Source organism: Oryctolagus cuniculus, chromosome 5 (genome assembly GCF_051225735.1).
Source record: "Oryctolagus cuniculus isolate XC-2025 breed Fujian yellow rabbit chromosome 5, ASM5122573v1, whole genome shotgun sequence".
Taxonomy (NCBI): Eukaryota; Metazoa; Chordata; class Mammalia; order Lagomorpha; family Leporidae; genus Oryctolagus; species Oryctolagus cuniculus.
This window is the reverse complement of record NC_142871.1, coordinates 9,282,237-9,300,636: the sequence shown is the minus strand read 5'-3', so window position 1 is coordinate 9,300,636 and position 18,400 is coordinate 9,282,237. Positions and strand designations below refer to the sequence as shown.

The following is an 18,400-nucleotide window of genomic DNA, read 5'->3' as shown; positions in this document are numbered from 1 at the left end:
CTCTAGGAATAGGTGGTGTCAAACCCATGTAGGTTCTGGAGTTAGATCAGATACTTCACTCAAATGGGGTCTCTGGGGAATGCTGCAGACACAGTGTATGTGAACCTTAGAGGGCTTTTCAAAACTATTGTACCATTTAAGGATACGCGGGAAGCCTGCATTTTAATATTTATTTATTTTGAGACGGAGAGAGACCTCCCAACCAATATCTGTGACAGCCAGGCTGAGTCGAGCTGAAAGCAAGAGCCAGGATCTCCATCCGGGTCTCCCGCTCGGGCAGCAGGGACCCAAGTCCGTGAGCCATCGCCTGCTGCTTCCCAGGGTCTGACTGGCAGGAAGCTGGAGTCAGGGGCTCCAACCCAGACACCCTGAGACGGGATTCGATGCCCCGACCATCACCTCGGCTGCGGTGCCCGCAGCCGGACCCTAGGAGGAGAGCTGAGTCTGTAAACGTGTGGCCGTGCTTGGAGAGAGAGTGCTTCGTTGGCAGCCGGCTCTGTGCCTGCTGAGTGCGCTGGTGGGCTTGGGTCTCACTGGGAACTCACCAGTGGGCGGCTGAGCTCATGACTCCTGGGGCGCCTGCAGCGCTCACAGGACGCCCCCTGAGAGGGGACAAACGCCGAGGGGGCTGAAGCTGCCACCCACCCCCACCCCCACCGGCGCTTCCCCTGCTGTGAAATGCCCTTTCCTTCCAGTGTGGGGGTTTAGTTTGCGGGGTGCTAATGGGATCTCTTGCCTTGGCTCCGGCTGTTCTCTCCCCCTCTTCCACTCCATCTTCCTCAAGACTCAGCCCCAGCGAGGTGCGGGCTCTCCCCCACCTCCCTCCTCCCACTCGGTGAGCCTGGTGCGCCCTTCCCCAAGGTTCACCAAGGAATCTCGCCTCCACCCCGCCCCCCACTCCCCGGAACGTGGGGACAGCGGACGTCCTGACCAGCACAGGGGGTCTCAGAATGTCCAAACCTTGGCTTCGGTGCGTCCCTGATGACAGAAATTCAGAGCTGAGCGCCGCGATCCCGAGGAAGGTGCTTGGGGCGCTCGGTGGACGCCCCTGCCACCTGCTCTCCACGGGAGGATCCGGGGCTCGCCCCAGCTGAGATGATTCAGCTCTGCGGGTGGGTGCAGGACCCACGGCCGCGCTTCCTGGGGCGCAGAGCCTGCAGCTCCCATTAGGAGCCGGCCCGGGTCACCCCGCTGGGGCGGCGGACGCTTGCCTCGCTTGCCCGAGAGCATTTTCGGCGTCACAGAGCCCTTTGGGGACACGGAAAGTCACTGATTCTCTGCCGGGGGGAGGAGGGGAATGCAGACAGGGCCGAAGTAGCTTTTGGACAACCACAGGACACTGGGACCCCCCAGGCCGGCCCAATGCCTTGACCAAGACGCAGAAGGGTGAATGAATGAGCGGATAAACGGAGGGATGGAGGAAGGAAGGTGCTGTCCGCCCGCCCTCGGGCCCGGAAGTCAGATTCCAAGCACCTCTGCCTTCCAGGGTGAGCCCCAGCCCCGGGCCGCGCGCCCCCGAGCTCGCGCGCCCGCCGCTTCCGCGCACGTGACCGGCCGCGTCGCGCTCTGATGAGTTTTCCTGGGCCGACAGCGCCCGGGCCGCCGTCGCTCCGGCTCCGGCTCCGGCTCCGGCTCCGGCACCGGCTCCGGCTCCGGCTCCGGCACCGGCTGGGGCTGCCGCGGCTGCTGCGCGACGCCTGGCGGGCTCGAAGCGCGCGGCCCGGGGCCGAGCGCGCGGGGCGCCGAGATGGAGCCGTGAGTTCTGGGGCCGGGCGGGGGGCTCCCGCACCCCGAGTTGGGGCGCCTCGGCTCCCGGGAGCCCTGCCTGGGGCCCCCCTGCGCCCACGTGGGGTCGGCTGCGGGGAAGGGACGCCGGAGGCAGGGAGGCCGAACCCCGACCCGCCTGCCCGGCGAGCCGGAGCTGCCGACGCGGCCGGGGTTCCGGCACCGGGCGGCGAGCCAGCGCGCCCGGGAGGGGCCGGGCCTGCGCGCCCGGGGGCCTCGGCTTCCCGCACGCGTGTGGTGACGTGGGCGCAGCGGAGCCCGCTCGGCCCCCGGGGTGGGCTCTGTGGGAGGCTGGGGATTGCGAGTTGCACTCGGGGGCTGCAGACCTCGGCCCCGCTCCCGCTGTGCGCCCGGGACGCCACCCCTCCAGCTGGCTTTGCACGCGGCAGTGGCCCTGGGGGGGGGGGGGGTGTCCGGAGAGCGACCCCAAGGAAGGAGTAGCCGGGCGGAGCTGCGGGAGGTTCAGGGGCGCCCGCCGCCCTGGCAGGTGCGGAGGGTGAAGGCGGGTCGGTGTGGGGTCTGCACCTTATTTGGGGCTTTAGGGGCAGGAGGGCTTTGCGCTGGACACGGTGGGAGAAGTCACCGGGGGGGGGGCGTCCCGGCGATGGGCGGCGCTTGCCGGGTAGTTTATTACCGCGGTGGCTCGCTTTATTTAGCGCGCGGTGGGAACCCGGACTGGCACGGAAATTGATGTTTTCAGGATCTTTGCTTTCATTCCGTGCCGGGTGTCGGTGAGTTAGCAGGACCACCCCTGCACAACTCCAGGGGGCAGCATTCACGTGTGTTGTGTGTGAATTGCCCTGCTTGGAATAGGTAGGGAGCCCCACAGAGTGACAGCCGCATGTCGTGGGGGGCCCGGCCACTTGCCTCCTGTCGGTTGGCACAGCAGCCCCGGGGGTGGGCCTAGTGGTGGCCCTTTCAGTAGGAAATAGGGGAGGATGAAGGGGGCGTCCCGTGAGAGTCCTGTGCTGTTACAGGACAGAGAAGTGGCCCGGATGGAAGCTGTTGACCAAGGAAAGTCCCCAGGTGAACCTACACACGCAGCTTGCGCGGTGGACTTGGTGGAGCGGTGGACAGTGTCCCGCTGTGTGGTGCTAGCAGCGCACCTCGGGCTCCAGGAAGCCCCAGGTTGGGGTGCTGGGGTGTGACTGGCTGTCAGACAGCCACTGTCATCCAGCACTCAGAGTGAAACTGAAGTAAAGTTCTCCCCAGAACCAAGGCTGGGCATTGAAGTGTGTCCTGAATTTAGGTGCCCGGTGGGTCCCAGCTGTTCTGGGTTAGGGAGGTGAGAGACAGCAGGGTGGGGCTCGGAGGAGTGGGAGAGCACAGAGCTGCCTTCGGGAGCAGGTGCACTGCTCAGGGGCTGGGGGTGGCCCCACTGCAACCCCTGCCCTGGTGCCCTCCCCAACACACCCAGACTGTCCACATCTTGTAGAAAGGCGGGGGAGGCTGGTTAGGACACCTGTGTCTGGGTTCAGCTCCCAGCTCCGCTCCCAGAGAGGCAGCAATGGTGGCTCACGTGGTTGGGTTCTTACCACCCCACTGGCAGAGCTGGATTGAGTTCTAGGCTCCTGATTCTCCCCTCAGCTGTGTGCCTATTCGGGGAAGTGAACTGGTAGCTAGGCACTGTCTCGCCAGCTCTGTCTCTCAAGCGGCGTGCCAGTCAGAAGGAAGAGTGCTCAGTCCTTAAACCCTCGCCTGGCGGTCAGCCCTTCTCTGAGCAGCTGCCGGTCTGACTTTCTGCTTGGACCCCGGAGAACCATGGCTGAGCCTGCCTCATGCGCACTGTCGCCCTCTCTGTCTGTAGCGTTTGTCTGCGGGGTTCACTAAGGTTGGCCTCGTGTGTGCTGCTTGACACTTCAAACCCTTTAAAACTTTTTAAAAAAATTTGTTTGGAAGTCAGAGAGACAGAGAGGGAGAGAGAGAGACTGTTCATCCCTGGGTGACTCCCCCAGTAGGCGCCACGAGGAGGGCTGGGCTCAGAGCTCCAGCTGGGCCTCCCATGAGGATGGCAGACTCGCACGCTGGAGCCGTCCCCTGCCACCCCCCCTCCCAGGGTGCGTGTCAGCAGAAGCTAGAACCGGAAGTGGAGCTGGGGCTTGATCCCAGGTGCTGCAGTTTGAGATTTGTATGTGTCCCCACTGTGCCGAACACTAGCCCCCACCCCCGAGCTTTTTGTTTGTTAAATTTCAGAGGTGGAGAGGGAGAACTGGCATCCACTGTTCGCTCCCCCAGCGCCTGCAACTGCTGGGCCTGAAGCCCATGTAGGGACCAGGACTCCATTTACTCCAGCTGGTGCCTGCTGCCTCCCTGGGTCAGAGGGGCAGCAAGCCCTGGAGTGGGGGAGCAGGCCTAGGCACTCCCCACCCCCAAGCCAGCTTCTAGAGTGTGTTTTATGTGTCCCTTTTGTTCCGGGGCATGTACGTGTAGAAGTCTTTGAATTAGAGCCCCGTTTTTGCCATCAGTGAAGGTTGCATGTTCATCTTGCAAGTTAAGCCCGAGGAAGCCTGGTTTCAGGGTCCGAGTCCGCTGGGTGTCCTGCTTGGGGGGCACTGGGTGGGGTCAGTAACCTGTTCCTGCACACACCGAGTTATGCAGCATTGCATTTTTTTTTGAATATTTTTGGGGGGAACCAAGACGATCCCTAGGAACAGTGAAGGGGAGCCGCAACTGTCGTTTATTGGGGTGCTCACGAGCAGCCTCGCGGGTCAGCTTTGCTTACACCGGGGAAGCTGGGTGCAGGGAACTCAAGTGGGTTCTCAGAGCTGAGAGCGAAGCCTGCGTGGACCCACGCGGAACCCACACTTGACCACTGTACTTGACCCCTGTCAGGGACAGCTGCCGGGGCTTGCCACGCCCACGGGTGCCACCATCACAGCGGCCCTGGGCAGGAGACGTGGACGGGCGCAGCCGTGCCGCGCAGCTCACTGCTGGTCCCAGCTCGAGAAGCTTCCAGCCAGGCTACAGAGCCCGGCGCTGGGCTGGGCCCGCTCCTGCGGCCAGCACAGGCCTGCGCTGAGATAAGCTCCCGGCCAGTCGTCGAGCTGCTTCCTTGTTTCCCTTGGCCTGGAAGGGGCGTTTGGTGACCTAAGCAGCACACTCGCGGTGCACGCCCTGGGCTTGTGGCCGAGAGGGGACGCACGCGCACACACACGCTTCTTTGAGCCGTTTCCAGCTGTGCTCGTAAAAGTGCACTTTGAAGTTCTGGGCTCTGAGTGTCCCTGTGGCTTTCTTGAAGTTTGCTTCGCTGTTGAGCAGCCGCAGAAATCACTGGGCAGGTGATGCTGGCCGCGGGACGTTTCAGCTTCGCGCTGCTCTTCCCTCAGAAATTGCCTTTCAAAACCCATTAAATGGCAGGTGTTTGGAAAGAACAGGTTAGGGTGAGCAGTCGGCGTGGGGGAGGGTGGGGCGGCCGGCTTTCTGCCCTGACCGGCATCCTGGGCTCACCTCCACCGCCGGGGGCCTGAGCACTGAAGCCCACCCTCAGGCTCTGCTTCTCAGGTGTGGAATGGGCTGATCACTCCTGGCCCCCAGGGAAGCGCCTGGCCTGGGAACAAATGGGTGCCCAGGAAGCAGCGGCCCCACCCTCTCCCCCAGGGGCTGAAGCCAGAGGGTGAGTGTGTCTGCCGAGGTGGTGTTCAGAGGAAGATGGGGGAATGCTCAGAAATAAACAGAGGGCGGAGGAGAAGCACAGCTCTTTTTTTTTTTTTTTTTAATTATTTAAGGTGTGCAGACTGCATGAATTTCATATGTACAGATTTAGGAACACAGTGATCCTTCCCACCCCATCCTCCCACCTGCTCACCCTTCTTCCTCCCCTGCTCCTCTTCCCACTCTTGATTTTTTTTTTTTTTTGTTGACAGGCAGAGTTAGACAGTGAGAGAGAGAAACAGAGAAAAAGGTCTTCTTTCCGTTGGTTCACCCCCCAAATGGCCGCCATGGCTGGCATGCTGTGCCAATCCGAAGCCAGGAGCCAGGTGCTTCTCCTGGTCTCCCATGGGGTGCAGGGCCGAAGCACTTGGGCCATCCTCCACTGCACTCCCAGGCCACAGCAGAGAGCTGGACTGGAGGAGGAGCCACCGGGACAGAATCTGGCGCCCCAACCGGGACTAGAACCTGGGGTACTGGCACTGCAGGCGGAGGATTAGCCTAGTGAGCTATGGCACTGGCCCCCACTCTTGATTTTTTTAAAGCTTTTATTTATTTACCTGAAAGGTAGGGTTACAGACAGAGGGAGGGAGAGACAGAGAAAGGTCTTCCATCCGCTGGTTCACTTCCCAAATGACCTCAGTGGTCAGAGCTGAGTGTGTCTGAAGCCAGGAGCCAGGAGCTTCTTCCAGGTCTCCCACATGGGTGCAGGGGCCCAAGCACTTGGGCCATCTTCTGTTGCTTTCCCAGGCCACAGCAGAGAGCTGGATCGGAAGAGGAGCAGCCAGGACACAAACCAGTGTCTCAGGTGGAGGCTTAGCTTACTATGCCACCGGCCGTTCCCACTCTTAATTTTTATAAAGATCTATTTTCAGTTAATTTATATTTATAAGATTAACCCTACACTTGTAAAGAGTTCAATGAATAGTATGAAGAAAAAACACTGTTCCTCAAAGTAGACATAAGGGCGAAAATAATCATCAGACTTCAAAATGTTAATTTCACTCCAGTACATTGCATATTAGGTACTCCATTAGTAACCACAGATCATGGAAAACATGGTATTTGTCTTTTTGGGACTGGCTTATTTCACTAAATATTATGGTTTCCAGTTGTATCTTTCATTGCAAACGACAGGATTTCAACCTTTTTTATGGCTGAGTAGTATTCCATGGTGTATCTATACCATAATTTCTTAATCTGGTTATTATTTGATGGACATCTGGGTTGACTCCATGTCTTTGCTGTTGTGAATTGAGCTGCAGTGAACCTGGGCGTACAGATCACTCTCATCTGCTCATTTCATCGTTTGGGCAGTTTCCCAGAGTGGGGTGGCAGGGTCAGGTGGTGAATCTGTATTGTATTCCGATTCTGAGGTATCTCATACTGTCCTCCACAGTGGCTGTACCACTTTACATCCCACCAGCAGTGGATTGGGGCACCTTTTCCCCACATTCTTGCTGCATTTGTGGTTTGTTGATTTATGTATGAGAGCCATTCTAACTGGGGTGAAGTGAAACCTCCTTGTGGTTTTGATTTGCATTTCCCTGATGGCTGGTGATCCTGAGCATTTTTTCATGTGTCTGTTGGCTATTTGGATTTCATCTTTTGAAAAATGCCTGTTTAAGTCCTTTGCCCAATTCTTAACTGAACTATTTGTTTTGTTGTTGTTGAGTTTATTGAGCTTCTTATAGATTCTGGTTGTAAATCCTGTATCAGTTGCATAGTTTGCAAATATTTTCTCCCATTCTGTCTGTTGCCTCTTCACTTTGCTGAGTGTTTCTTTTGCAGTGCAGAAGCTTCTCAGCTTGATGTAACCCCGTTTGTTAATTTTGGCTTGGATTGCCTGTGCTTCTGGGGTCTTTTCCAAGAAGTCTTTGCCTCTGCTAATGTTTTGCAGGGTTTCCCCAATGTTCTCTAGTAATTTGATGGTATTAGGTTGTAGATTTAGGTCCTTGACCCAACTTGCATGGATTTTTGTGTTAGGTGTGAGGTAGGGGTCTTGTTTCCTACTTCTGGGTGTGGAGATCCAGTTTTCCCGGGATCATCTGTTGAAGAGACTCCTCACTCTAGGGGTTGATTTTGGCTCTTTGTCAAAGACACGTTGGTTGTTGGTGTGTGAGAAGCACAGCTTTGCCTGCAGTAACACGGTTGGGTTCTTGCTCCAATCCAACCACGCTGTCCCGGTGCGGCCTGTTGCTCACTTCCCTTACGCCTCCTGCAGCCCCGCGGGCGGGACAAGGGCCCCGCGTGCTCCATTTGCAGGTGAGGAAACCAGGCCTGGAGAGCTCTTGCTTGCCGATCGTCTGAGGGTTGGAGGTGCAGCCAGGCCCTGGGCCAGCGCCTCGAGGCGAGATGTGAGATGTGGGAGCAGGCTGAGGGGCTTAAGGCCCCCTTCTAGTGCTCAGGGCCTCGTTTTTAGGTTCTGAAGTGGGAAGTCTGTGTCGTTGAGCCCAGGGACTGCTTTGCAATGCTGAGTGTGTGCAGTCGTCCCCACCCGCTGGATGAGGGACTTGATGAGATGAGATAAACCCCGCCTCCCTGGCTGACCCTTGGCCTCGGGGCGCCGTGCTGGCCACCGGCAGGGCGCTGCTGCCACCGGGCGTCTGTGGAGGCAGCGGTTGTCAGGGCTCGAGTGTTCTTCCCATGTCTTCATCCGTGGTCTGAGACGGCCCCGCGGGGTGTCCCTCGCTGCCTCCGCCCTCCCACGCCTTGGCCATCTTGCGGTCCTGTTTGCAGGGCCGTGGTGAGTCAGGTCCTTTCCGCGGTCGCGCTCACCTCCCACCTCTCTTGGCAGCGGTGTACGAGCCCTGCGTGGGAGGCAGCAGCGATCCGTGGGCCCGCGTGGTGGCTGCAGCGTTGCCAGGCGCTGGGCCCAGCTAATGCAGATGCAGACGCTGCAGCGGCCGAGCCACGGTGGCCTCCGGGGCCGCAGGACCAGGTCCTAGGCGAAGGCCGTCTGGGCGGAGGGGAGCGGCGTGGGGCTGCTTGGGCCCATCGTTTGCTGCGGTAGAGGGCAAAGGCCTGAGCTGCAGCAGCAATAAAGGATGCCGCAGGGGGCGGGGGGGGGGCAGGGCGTTGGCACAGTGGTGGAGACACTGCGCGGGACGCCGCCATCACATCAGCCGGGTTCAGGTCCCGGCTGTTTCGGACCCCAGCCTCCTGCTGAGCTGCACCACGGGACGGGAGGCAGCAGGGGATGGCTCAGGCACTCAGGTCCCTGCCACCCGTAGGGGGGACACATGGGGTTCAGGCTCCTGGCTTTGGCCTGACCCAGCTCCAGCTATTGTGGGCACTTGGGGAGTGGACTAGTGGATGGACGATTTCTCTATCGCTTTCTGCCTTTCAAGTCAATAAGAAGAATTTTAAAATATAATATTGGGAGAAAAAAGTTCAGTTTTGACATAGGCCATATATAAATATCAGTCCACTTTGCACAGTGGTCACTCCCGGGGGCTCTGCCTGATGACCTTATCTGGTCCCAACCCCGCTGAAGCCCACTGCTTCTAGAGTCCAGTCTAGAGGGGGTGAACTCTAGAGTCCAGCTCACAGTGATTTGGAGGCTTTGGAGGGGGGAGCCATGTTCAGACCAGCATTGCAGCAGGGGCAAGAGTAGAACATGTGGAGAAAACAGACTAGCGGGGCCGGGGCTGTGGTGTAGCGGGTAAAGCTGCCACCTGCAGTGCCGGCATCCCATATGGACAGTGGTTCTAGTCCCGGATGCTCCACTTCCGATCCAGCTCTCTGCTGTGGCCTGGGAAAGCAGTGGAGGATGGCCCAAGTGCTCGGACTCCTGCACCCATGTGGGAGACATGGAAGAAACTCCAGGCTCCTGGCATCAGATTGGCACAGCTCTGGCTGCTGCAGCCATTTGGGGAGTGAACCAGTGGATGGAAGACCTCTCTCTGAGCCTCTACCTCTCTGTAACTCTGACTTTCAAATAAATAAATAAATCTTAAAAAAAAAAAAATCAGGGACCAGTGCATGGCTCACTTGGTTAATCCTCCACCTGCGGCACCGGATTCTGTCCCGGTTGCTCCTCTTCCAGGCCAGCTCTCTGCTGTGGCCCGAGAGGGCAGTGGAGGATGGCCCAAGTGCTTGGGCCCTGCACCCCATGGGAGACCAGGAAGAAGTACCTGGCTCCTGGCTTCAGATCAGCACGGTGCGCCGGCCACAGCGCACCGGCCGCAGCGGCCATTGGGTGGGTGGGTGGGGGTGAACCAACGGCAAAGGAAGACCTTTCTCTCTGTCTCTCTCTCTCACTGTCCACTCTGTCTGTCAAATAATAATAATGATGATAATGGTTTAGGGACGTGGGCGTACAGGGAGCCTTGACTGATGGGTGGGATTGGATTGTCTGTGGAGGGGCGGGGTGGACGGTGCTGAGACGGAGCCTGGCTTGGCTGTGCTGGGATCGTCATTGTTCTTAGAGTTGCAGAATCCACCTGCGGAGGCTGAGGCTGGGCTGGAGTGTTGCCGCCTCTCAGCCTTGGGATCGAGGGCAAGCCACCTCATCCTGTGATGGGGTCCTCGGAGTACCGCCCTTGGAAGGTGTGGTGATGACAAGGGCCGGGGTGACTCGGGCGCGATGCAGGGTGGCTGGGAGCTGTAGGGCAGGGTCTGGGGGACCTCAGGTACAGGTGCAGGCTACGAGCAGCCGTGTGAAACCGCGAGGGAAGCAGAGTCTGGGAGGTGATGGCCATCATTCTGTTAGGAGTTGCAAGGCCTTGAGCAGTGGGATGGGTGTGGGGCGTGGAGAGGAGTGAGGAAGCCGGGACGCCCCCATCCCTGCTGGCTGGGGTATAGGATGGAGGCTGGGGTCTCAGCAAGAGGAGATCTGAGGTCCCGCCCTCAGAGAGAGGACACTCAGGTTTCAGACTGAGGAGAAGGGACGGCAGGATGTGGGCAGTGGAAGCCAGTTTCTCCCTTTGTGTTACTGGGCTTTGTGAGTGTAGGACTTCCAGGTGAGGATGTCCTGGGAGAAGCTGGTTTGGAGTGGGGTAGACTTGGGCAGATGTCTGGAAGGCCCCCCCCCACCCCTTACAATTTTCAAACTTTATTTGAAATGCTGAGAGAGAGAGAGAGAGAGAGAGAGAGAGAGCGCGCGCGCGAGCGAGAGAGAGCGAGCAAGCTTCCATCTACTGGCTGATGGCTGCGACCGCTGGTGCTGGGCTAGACTGAGCCAGGAGCCAGGGACTCCATCCCAGTCTGCCAGTGGGTGACAGGAACTTGAGTGTTTGGGCCGTCATCCGCTGCTGCCCAGACACATCCGCAGGGAGCGGGGTTGGAAGTGGAGCAGCGGGTCCCTCGGAGGGCAGAGCTGTGGTGTCGCAGCAAGTGTCCTGCTGTCTCGGTCCCCGTTTCCCCGCCTGTAACCTGGGTCTCTTCCTGGAGACCGTTTCCAGCCTTGGTGCTCTAAGGCTCTTGGACACGCGTCGTCTGTGGACCCCACGTCTGAGTTGGGATCACTTCCCTAGCTTTCCCTTCCCCCCGGCAGGGCCCAGGTCGGGGTTGGGACCGGAGTCACTGGTTCTGTCCCTTAGAGCCTGCGGGCAGTGTGTCCTCCTGGCCCGTGTCAGCACCGCCACGTCAGAGCAGCGCTGGCTGCCGGCCTCACCTTTGCCCCAGGACGCCAGCCGACCCCGCAGCTGCCTTCTGGCCTGCAGAGGGGTGTGCGTGTGTACACGCCTGTGTGAGCTGTGCACGGGGAGAGTAAACAGCCTCCAAGGCCAGGCCTGCCCCTCCCTCCTCCCGCTGGTGTCGGCCCCACCTGCACTCATCCTGTTGAAGTTGGGGGTCTCCCTATGGGGCTTGGGGAGGGGTCTGTGGCTGCAGGCCCGGGGCAGCTGCCGCATCTCTGGGACCTGTGGTTTGGTCGGGATGCAGCCCTGCCCCCGGTCCACCTGAGCTGCTTCTGAGGGCGGGGCTGAGCGCCAGGAGGGACCCAGGGGCCCGCAGGCCCCCAACCCTTATCGCCTGACCCTTACAGATTTTTCTTCTGTTTGCTGGCACCTGATTGGGGAGTCCTAAAGGAGAGAGGGCCACTGCACCCACCCCCGCACCCCTATGATTTCTCCTGCAGGAGGGCAGGCTGCAGCCTCTGGAAGGTTCCCTGGTGCTGTTGGTGGGTCGCAGCAGACTGCAGGCTGCCTGCTTGGCCACGTCAAGGGTAGACCCCTCCCCCACCCCCCACCCCCCGAGGCTGGACTGCACCTCCCCAGGAGGACACAGGAGATCCGGGGTTGTGGTCCCTGGGGCTCCCGGTGTGGGCATGGCTGTGACAGCTCTCATCGAGCACGTGCTGGCTCTCCATGTCGCACTGGGGCTCACCAGGGCAGCTGCAGGCGGGCGTGGTGCCTGGGGGACATAGGCGCCACAGTGCCCAGTGTTCCTGTGATGAGGCCTGGGGTTGGCCTGTCCCCTGCAGACCAGGCTGGGGTGTGCGGTCCAACTGCGGGGAGAGCGTGTGCTGGCTTCTGGGGAGGGCAGCTGGGGGGGGGACGCGGCCTGGGGCTGCCACAGACCCTCCTGAGCACCCCCGCGTCGGCTTCCGTCCTCAGGCTGGCGCCCATGCGGCTCTACACGCTCTCCAAGCGCCACTTCGTCCTGGTGTTCGTCGTGTTCTTCGCCTGCTTCGGCCTGACCGTCTTTGTGGGCATCAGAGGTGAGTCCAGGCTGCGGCCGCTCCGTCATCCTGCCGGCCACGCCCCTTCAGCCGTCCAGCCACGCCCCCCGGCCGAGGACACAGTGTGGAGGGAGGCTGCCACTTGTTTCTTCTGAACCCACGTGTGGGAGGGGCCCAGCCCTGCACCCGGACTTCTCCCTGAGCAGCCCTGGCCTTGCCTGCGTGGGAGCCGGGGGTCCTGTTGGCCTGGCTTGATCACATGCCTCTTATAGGCGATACAGATGCGTCCTAGAGAGCCCTGTGCCAGACCCGCCCCGGGCTGGGGGGCAGCAGGATTGGGTGCACGCCTGCCATGTGCCCTGCCGCGTTCCCGTCCGCGCCGTGTGAGGAGCTCGTCCCCCCATGGGGCCTGCAGGCCCAGTTCTGCCCTTGCCTTCCGGGCCCCTGCCATTCCACGGTGCCCTGCAGTGTGGCCAGGTCTAGCGCTCGTCCCCTCTGCCTGACAGATGGTTTTCAGTTTGGGTGGTTTCTGGTAGGTGTTTGCCTAACTGATGCACCTAGCATTAACGTGTGATTGACAAGTAGGCTTCACCTGTCCCGGAGGCATTGGGCTCCAGAAAGCTGGTTCCTTCACCTAACCTGGGACCGGCTGGGGAACAGGCTGAGGGAGCCGGAGCAGCAGCAGCCCCTCGGTGCTGGGTGCCGGGATGATGATGGTGCCGTTAAGTCACCAAGGGGTGACAGTGCTGTGAGTCACAGCACAGGGTCAGCCACTGTCTGCCTTGATGTCCACAGCTGTCCTTTGAGAGTGGCAGGACGTGCTCCTGTTCTCATGGTCTCTGGTCTCAGTGGGACCTCAGCCACCTCGGGTTTCCGTATGCCACGCCATCACCACAGCTGTGATCACATCCAGCCTGGGTGCTGAAGTGGAGGGTGACGCGCCGAGGCCCAGAGAAGAGCGCTAGTGGGATCTCACATCCCTTTCCTGCTCCCAGCGCCTGTGTTCACAAGACACGGTGGTCTTGTGTATCTGTCTGTGTATGTGTTATCACGGATTGGCCTGTGGGATTTGAAGATGCAGAAATCCCTGCATCTGTAGTCACCTAGACCGAGACCCAGGAGTGCCCACTGGACACCAGTGCCAATGCCTGGCACCGGCAGGGCCAGTGTGGCACATGCTCCAGTCCACATCTAAGCGTGAGTCCAGAGCTAGAAGACTCTCTGGTCCCAGGAGGGAGACGGAGAGAGCCCAGGCAGAGAGTGAATTCTTCCAGTCTTCTTGTTGTGTTGCAGCCTCCCGTGGGTGGTTGGAGGCCACCGCACTGGGAAGGGGGACCTGCCTGCCTCCAGCCCCTGACTCAGGGGTCATCGCGTTCAGCGATGTCCTCACAGACGCCCTAGAGTAACACTTAACCAGGCACCCGGGCGCCTGTAGCCCGGTCGCGTTGACACAGGGTTAACCGTCACGAGCGCTTGTTTATAATTACCTCACGTGGTAAGGTGACTACCGCCTCAGAGGCAGGAGTGCCTTGGGACCTTTGAGTTTGTCATTCCCATTTTTTTTAAAAAAGATTTATTTATTTTATTTGAAAGGCAGAGTTACAGAAAGTGAGAAAGAAAGATCTTCCGTCCGCTGGTTCACTCCCCAAATGGTCACAATGGATGGAGCTGGACCAGACTGAAGCCGGGAGCCAGGAGCTTCTTCCAGGTCTCCCATGTGGGTGCAGGGGCCCAAGCACTTGGGCCATCTTCTACTGCTTTCCTGGGTGCATTAGCAGGGAGCTGGATCGGAAGTGGAGCAGCCGGGACTCGAACCGATGCCCGTCCAGGATGATGGCATTGCAGGTGGCGGCTTTACCCATCACGTCACAACACCATCCCCTGGTTCTTTCTTTAAAAAAATGATTTATTTATTTTTATTTGGAAGACACACACACATACAGATCTTCCATCTGCTGTTTCACTCCCCAAATTGGGCATGGCCAGGCAAAAGCCAGGAGCCCAGAACTCCATCTGGGTCTCCCAGGTAGGTGGCAGGTACCTAAGTACTGGAGCCATCAACTGCGGTCTCCCAGGGTGTGCATCGCAGGAAGGCAGAGTTGGAGTGGAGCCGTGGCTCAGATCAGGCGTCCATTAGGTGATTGGGCATCCCCAGAGACAGCCTGACTCGGGGTTTTAATTCTTGCCTGGCTGCTCGCTTCCTGGGCGAGGAGTGCACTCAGGCTGCGAATCTGTTTAAGAGCGGCCTCAGCGCGGCCCGAGCCTGCTCCCTGCAGAGACCGCTTCTCAGTGTTGCACATGCAGCGCGGAGAGGTCCCGCCCTGGCGATGGAGCTCCAAGTGCTTCTCCCGCTTCCCGGCGGGAGTGTCGGGGTCACGGAGGCAGCCCAGAAACGGGCGCCGCAAGATAGGGGGATGCGCTGCAGAAGAATGCAGGTCCAGACCTCACTGAAACGCTTCACGGTGTTTCCTTTGACTGCTTCTGTTAAGGCTAAAGCTTTGAAGCATGGCGGCGCGAGAATCTGGGTGGTGGAGGGTTCTGGGGAGACGGCGGGCAGGAGCCCTGGGCGTGTGTCCCCACGAGACGGTCGCAGCAGCGCCGTCTGGCGGGCGTGGCTGGTTTGGAACTGGGGAATCTGTTGCGGGCTTGCCACTTCCGGGGGAGCCCTGGACTCTCAGTTGTGCTTGGCTTTGCTCAGCGCGGCAGCAGCCACATCCCCAGCGCAGCCCGCACACAGCCAGGCAAAAAGGCCCCGGGCCTCCAGACAGGGAGCCGTGCTGCAGTCCTGGCGACCTTCTCTGGTCACGGAGGTGCCGGAAGGGGGCGCCGTCGCGCTCCTCCTGCCATGGCTGCAGCCCCAGTTTGTGGCTGAACCAAGTTGCAGTGTTTACAGGGCCGGCACGCCCCCACCCCACTTCCTTTTCTCTCTCCCCTTTTGGGAGCCAGCCGTTGGAGACGGGCACATTCAGGAGCAGCCCGATGTCAGTGGCTTCTCTTCGTGCAGTCTCAGTGCCCGTGGTCTACATTAATCAGAAAGCCCTGGGAGTAAACTGTCCCCAGAGCCTTCACTTCTGCTCTAGAGGATTCTGTTAGATTGTTGTGAATCTCGCTGTGTCTAGTTAGAAACTCTCGTGGGGAAAGGATGGTGCGTCTAGGACTCGGCACTCTACAGGTTCAGGCATCCTCTGGGCACGGTGGAGTGGATCCCCCAGGGATACGGGGTCACAGGACCTGCCCCAAGAAAGGCGCAGGCTCGGGGAGGACCGCGAAGACCGGGAGGTTCCACTTCAGCCTGGCCTTTCACACAGACAGCTCACGGACAGACAGTTCACGGACAGACAGCTCACGGACATTACACGGACAGACAGTTCATGGACAGACAGTTCACGGACAGACAGCTCACAGACAGTACATGGACAGACAGCTCACAGACAGACAGTTCACGGACAGACAGCTCACAGACAGATAGCTCACGGACAGACAGCTCATGGACAGACAGCTCACGGACAGCTCACAGACAAACAGCTCACAGCTCATGGACAGACAGCGCACAGACAGTGCACGGACAGCACACAGATGGCGCACGGACAGCGCACAGACAGCTCACGGACAGTGCATGGACAGCTCACGGACAGCACACGGACAGCACACGGACAGCACACGGACAGCACACGGACAGCACACAGACAGCTCACGGACAGCTCACGGTAGCAACAGCACAACAAAAACAAAGCAGCAGGCCCTGGGAAGGAGAACGGGACTGCGGAGAGATCACTTGATTCTGTCCCAGTGTTCAGTTTTCCACCCAGACTCAGAAAGGAGACCAAGACAGTAAAGGAGACTCCCCAGGACAGAGCCTCAGGGAGCCGGAGGGAGGCAGGAGGGAGGCAGGGGAACGCTGCCAGCACTAACTACCAATGAAGACACAGGAAACCTGACGACAAGAACTGCAGCTGAGGGCGCGGTGGCTCAGAGGAGACGCCCACGGGGGCCTCCAGAGGCGGGGGGAGAAACCGCACAGCTGAGCAGAGCGTCTTGGCAGTTGTTCAGTGTGCGGGACGGAAGAGGAAGGTTGAAGGAGAGTGGACGGAGCCCAAGGGGCCCTGGGGACACCGGGCAGGCCGGGATCTACAGTGTGGGGATCCCAGGAGGACAGCCAGAGGGGCAGAGGAGGTACTAAAGAAAGCGTAGCAGAGAACTCCAGATTGATGAAAGACGTGCGTGTAAGCGTCTAGGAGCCGCAGACACGACCCAGGACCAACTCAGAGGGACTCCTGTGGAGACCCAGCGTTCCTAACTGGAAAGTCAGGAAGATACCCGCAGGTGCCCCGTGAGGAACCTTGGACGTCAGAAGGCCGTGGGCTGATACATTCAGACGTTCAGAGTGCTGGGAGACAGCTGTCCACCCGGGGCTCCACGCCGGGCAGAACTCCCAGTGTGGGGCATTTAACCACCAGTTAAGACATCGGAGTACCTGGGTAAGACACCTGGCTCCCGCTCCTGACCCCATCCTGCTGATGTGGGCCCTGGGAGCAGTGAGGCCCTGGCACCCCTGTGGGAGACTGGCTGGCACTCCTAGCTCCCAGCTTGGGCCTGGCCCAGTCCTAGACACTGCAGGCGTTTGGAGAGTGAGCCAGCAGGTGATATGACTCTCAATTTCTCCTTCTCTCTGTCTCATGTAAAACATATATATATATATATATATATATATATGTTTTATTTATAAAACATTTATTTATTTATAAAACATTTTATATTTATAAAACATTTACTTATAAAATATATATATATTTCAGTGAGGGAAATGTTCTCAGATAAATAGCAGCTGAGAGGGGCTGACGTTGTGGCGTAGCAGGTTAAGCCACTGCCTGCATCCCATGTGAGCACTGGTTCGAGACACAGCTGCTCCACTTCCAGTCCAGCTCTCTGCTATGGCCTGGGAAAGCAGCGGAAGATGGCCCAAGTGCTTGGACCCCCGCACCCACATGGGAGACCCGGAAGCTCTGCGCTCCCGGGTTTGGCCTGGCCCAGCCCTGCCATTTTGGCCATTTGGGGAGTGAACCAGTATGGAAGATCTCTCTCTCTCTCTCTCTCACTCTCTCTTCCCTCTCTCTCTGTAACCATGCCTTTCAAATAAATAAATACATTAATAAATAGATATTTTTTTTAAAAAAAAGCTGAGAGTTTGTTGCCGCTAGACCGCCTTGAAAGAATTACTAAAGGGAGTCCTGCGGATTGAAATGAAACGATACCAGGCGATCATTCAAAGCCATGTGACTTCAGTAAAGACAACTGCAAGCTCGTGGTAGGGACAGGTGTTGTGGGGCAGCGGTTAAGCCACCACTTGAATGCTGGCATCCTGTATCCCAGTCAAGTCCGGCGGCTCCGCTTCTGACCCACCTCCCTGCTAATGCACTTGGGAAAGCAGTGGAAGGTGGCCCAGGCACCCGAGTCCCCGTCACCCACATGGGGGACCCGGGTGAAGTTCCAGGCTCCTGACTACCCTGGACCAATCCCACCCCTGTGGCTATTTGGGGAGTGAACCAGCAGACATTCATTCACTCATTCATTCATTCTCTCTCCCTCTCTCTCTGCCTTTCAAATAAACAAATCATTTTTTATGAATGCTGATAGTATTGTAACAGTGGTCTGTTAGTTTTTATTCTCTACACGATTTAAGAGATTAGTACATTAAATAATGATTAGTCTAAAAGCTAGTATTATTGTAATTTTGATTTGTAACTCCACATTTATCTTCTGCATAATTAAAAAACTAGTCCACTAAAGTTTAATGGTTTTGGACATACATAAAGATAAAATTCCGTCAAAATTTTGAGAGCAACAGTTGAACGGTGGAGAAGGGCTGTGCAGAAGGGGTTTCCACGTTGTTGATGCTGAGCTGCTGTGAGTTAGAATTTGAGTGCTGCAACTTTAGGGTGTAAGTGACAGGAACTGAGAGGCGTTTGGAAAGCACGTCCATCATAGAAAGCGCAATGGCAGAAGTGCGTGCCTCTTCATCAGTAATTACGGTAAATGTAAATGGATTGAGCTGTCCTGTCACAAAGCAGAGACTGGCAAAATAGATTTTAAAAACCCAACAATCCAACTAAATGTTGCTGGTAAGAAGTTTTTGGTGGTGGTAGGGGGGGTGGCGCTATGGCTTACTTGGTTAATCCTCCGCCTGAGGTGCCGGCATCCCATATGGGTGCTGGGTTCTAGTCCCGGTTGCTCCTCTTCCAGTCCAACTCTCTGCTGTGGCCCGGGAGTGCAGTGGAGGATGGGCCAAGTGCTTGGGCCCTGCACCGGCATGGGAGACCAGGAAGAAGCTCCTGGCTCCTGGCT

General features: G+C 58.4%; 1 protein-coding gene and 1 long non-coding RNA gene across 3 annotated transcripts in view; one reads left to right on the top strand and one right to left on the bottom strand.

The window, feature by feature from the left end:
- TMEM181 (transmembrane protein 181) overlaps positions 1–18,400 on the top strand; it is a 59,961-nt gene that overhangs the window by 10,583 nt on the left and 30,978 nt on the right. Inside the window, exons 1-2 of one of the 2 annotated variants that reach the window (XM_051855209.3) lie at positions 1,567–1,755; positions 11,994–12,097. In XM_051855209.3, the coding sequence (XP_051711169.1) occupies positions 1,748–1,755; positions 11,994–12,097 (112 nt within the window). In that variant the 5' untranslated portion in view covers positions 1,567–1,747. Of the gene's footprint in view, positions 1–1,566; positions 1,756–11,993; positions 12,098–18,400 lie in introns of those variants that run through there. The other variant, XM_051855208.3, reaches the window with a different exon arrangement.
- LOC127493115 (uncharacterized) lies at positions 158–1,540 on the bottom strand. The gene is made up of 2 exons (XR_007923149.3): positions 961–1,540; positions 158–426 (listed from the first exon to the last, which is right to left on the bottom strand). It is a non-coding gene; the product is annotated as an uncharacterized LOC127493115 (long non-coding RNA).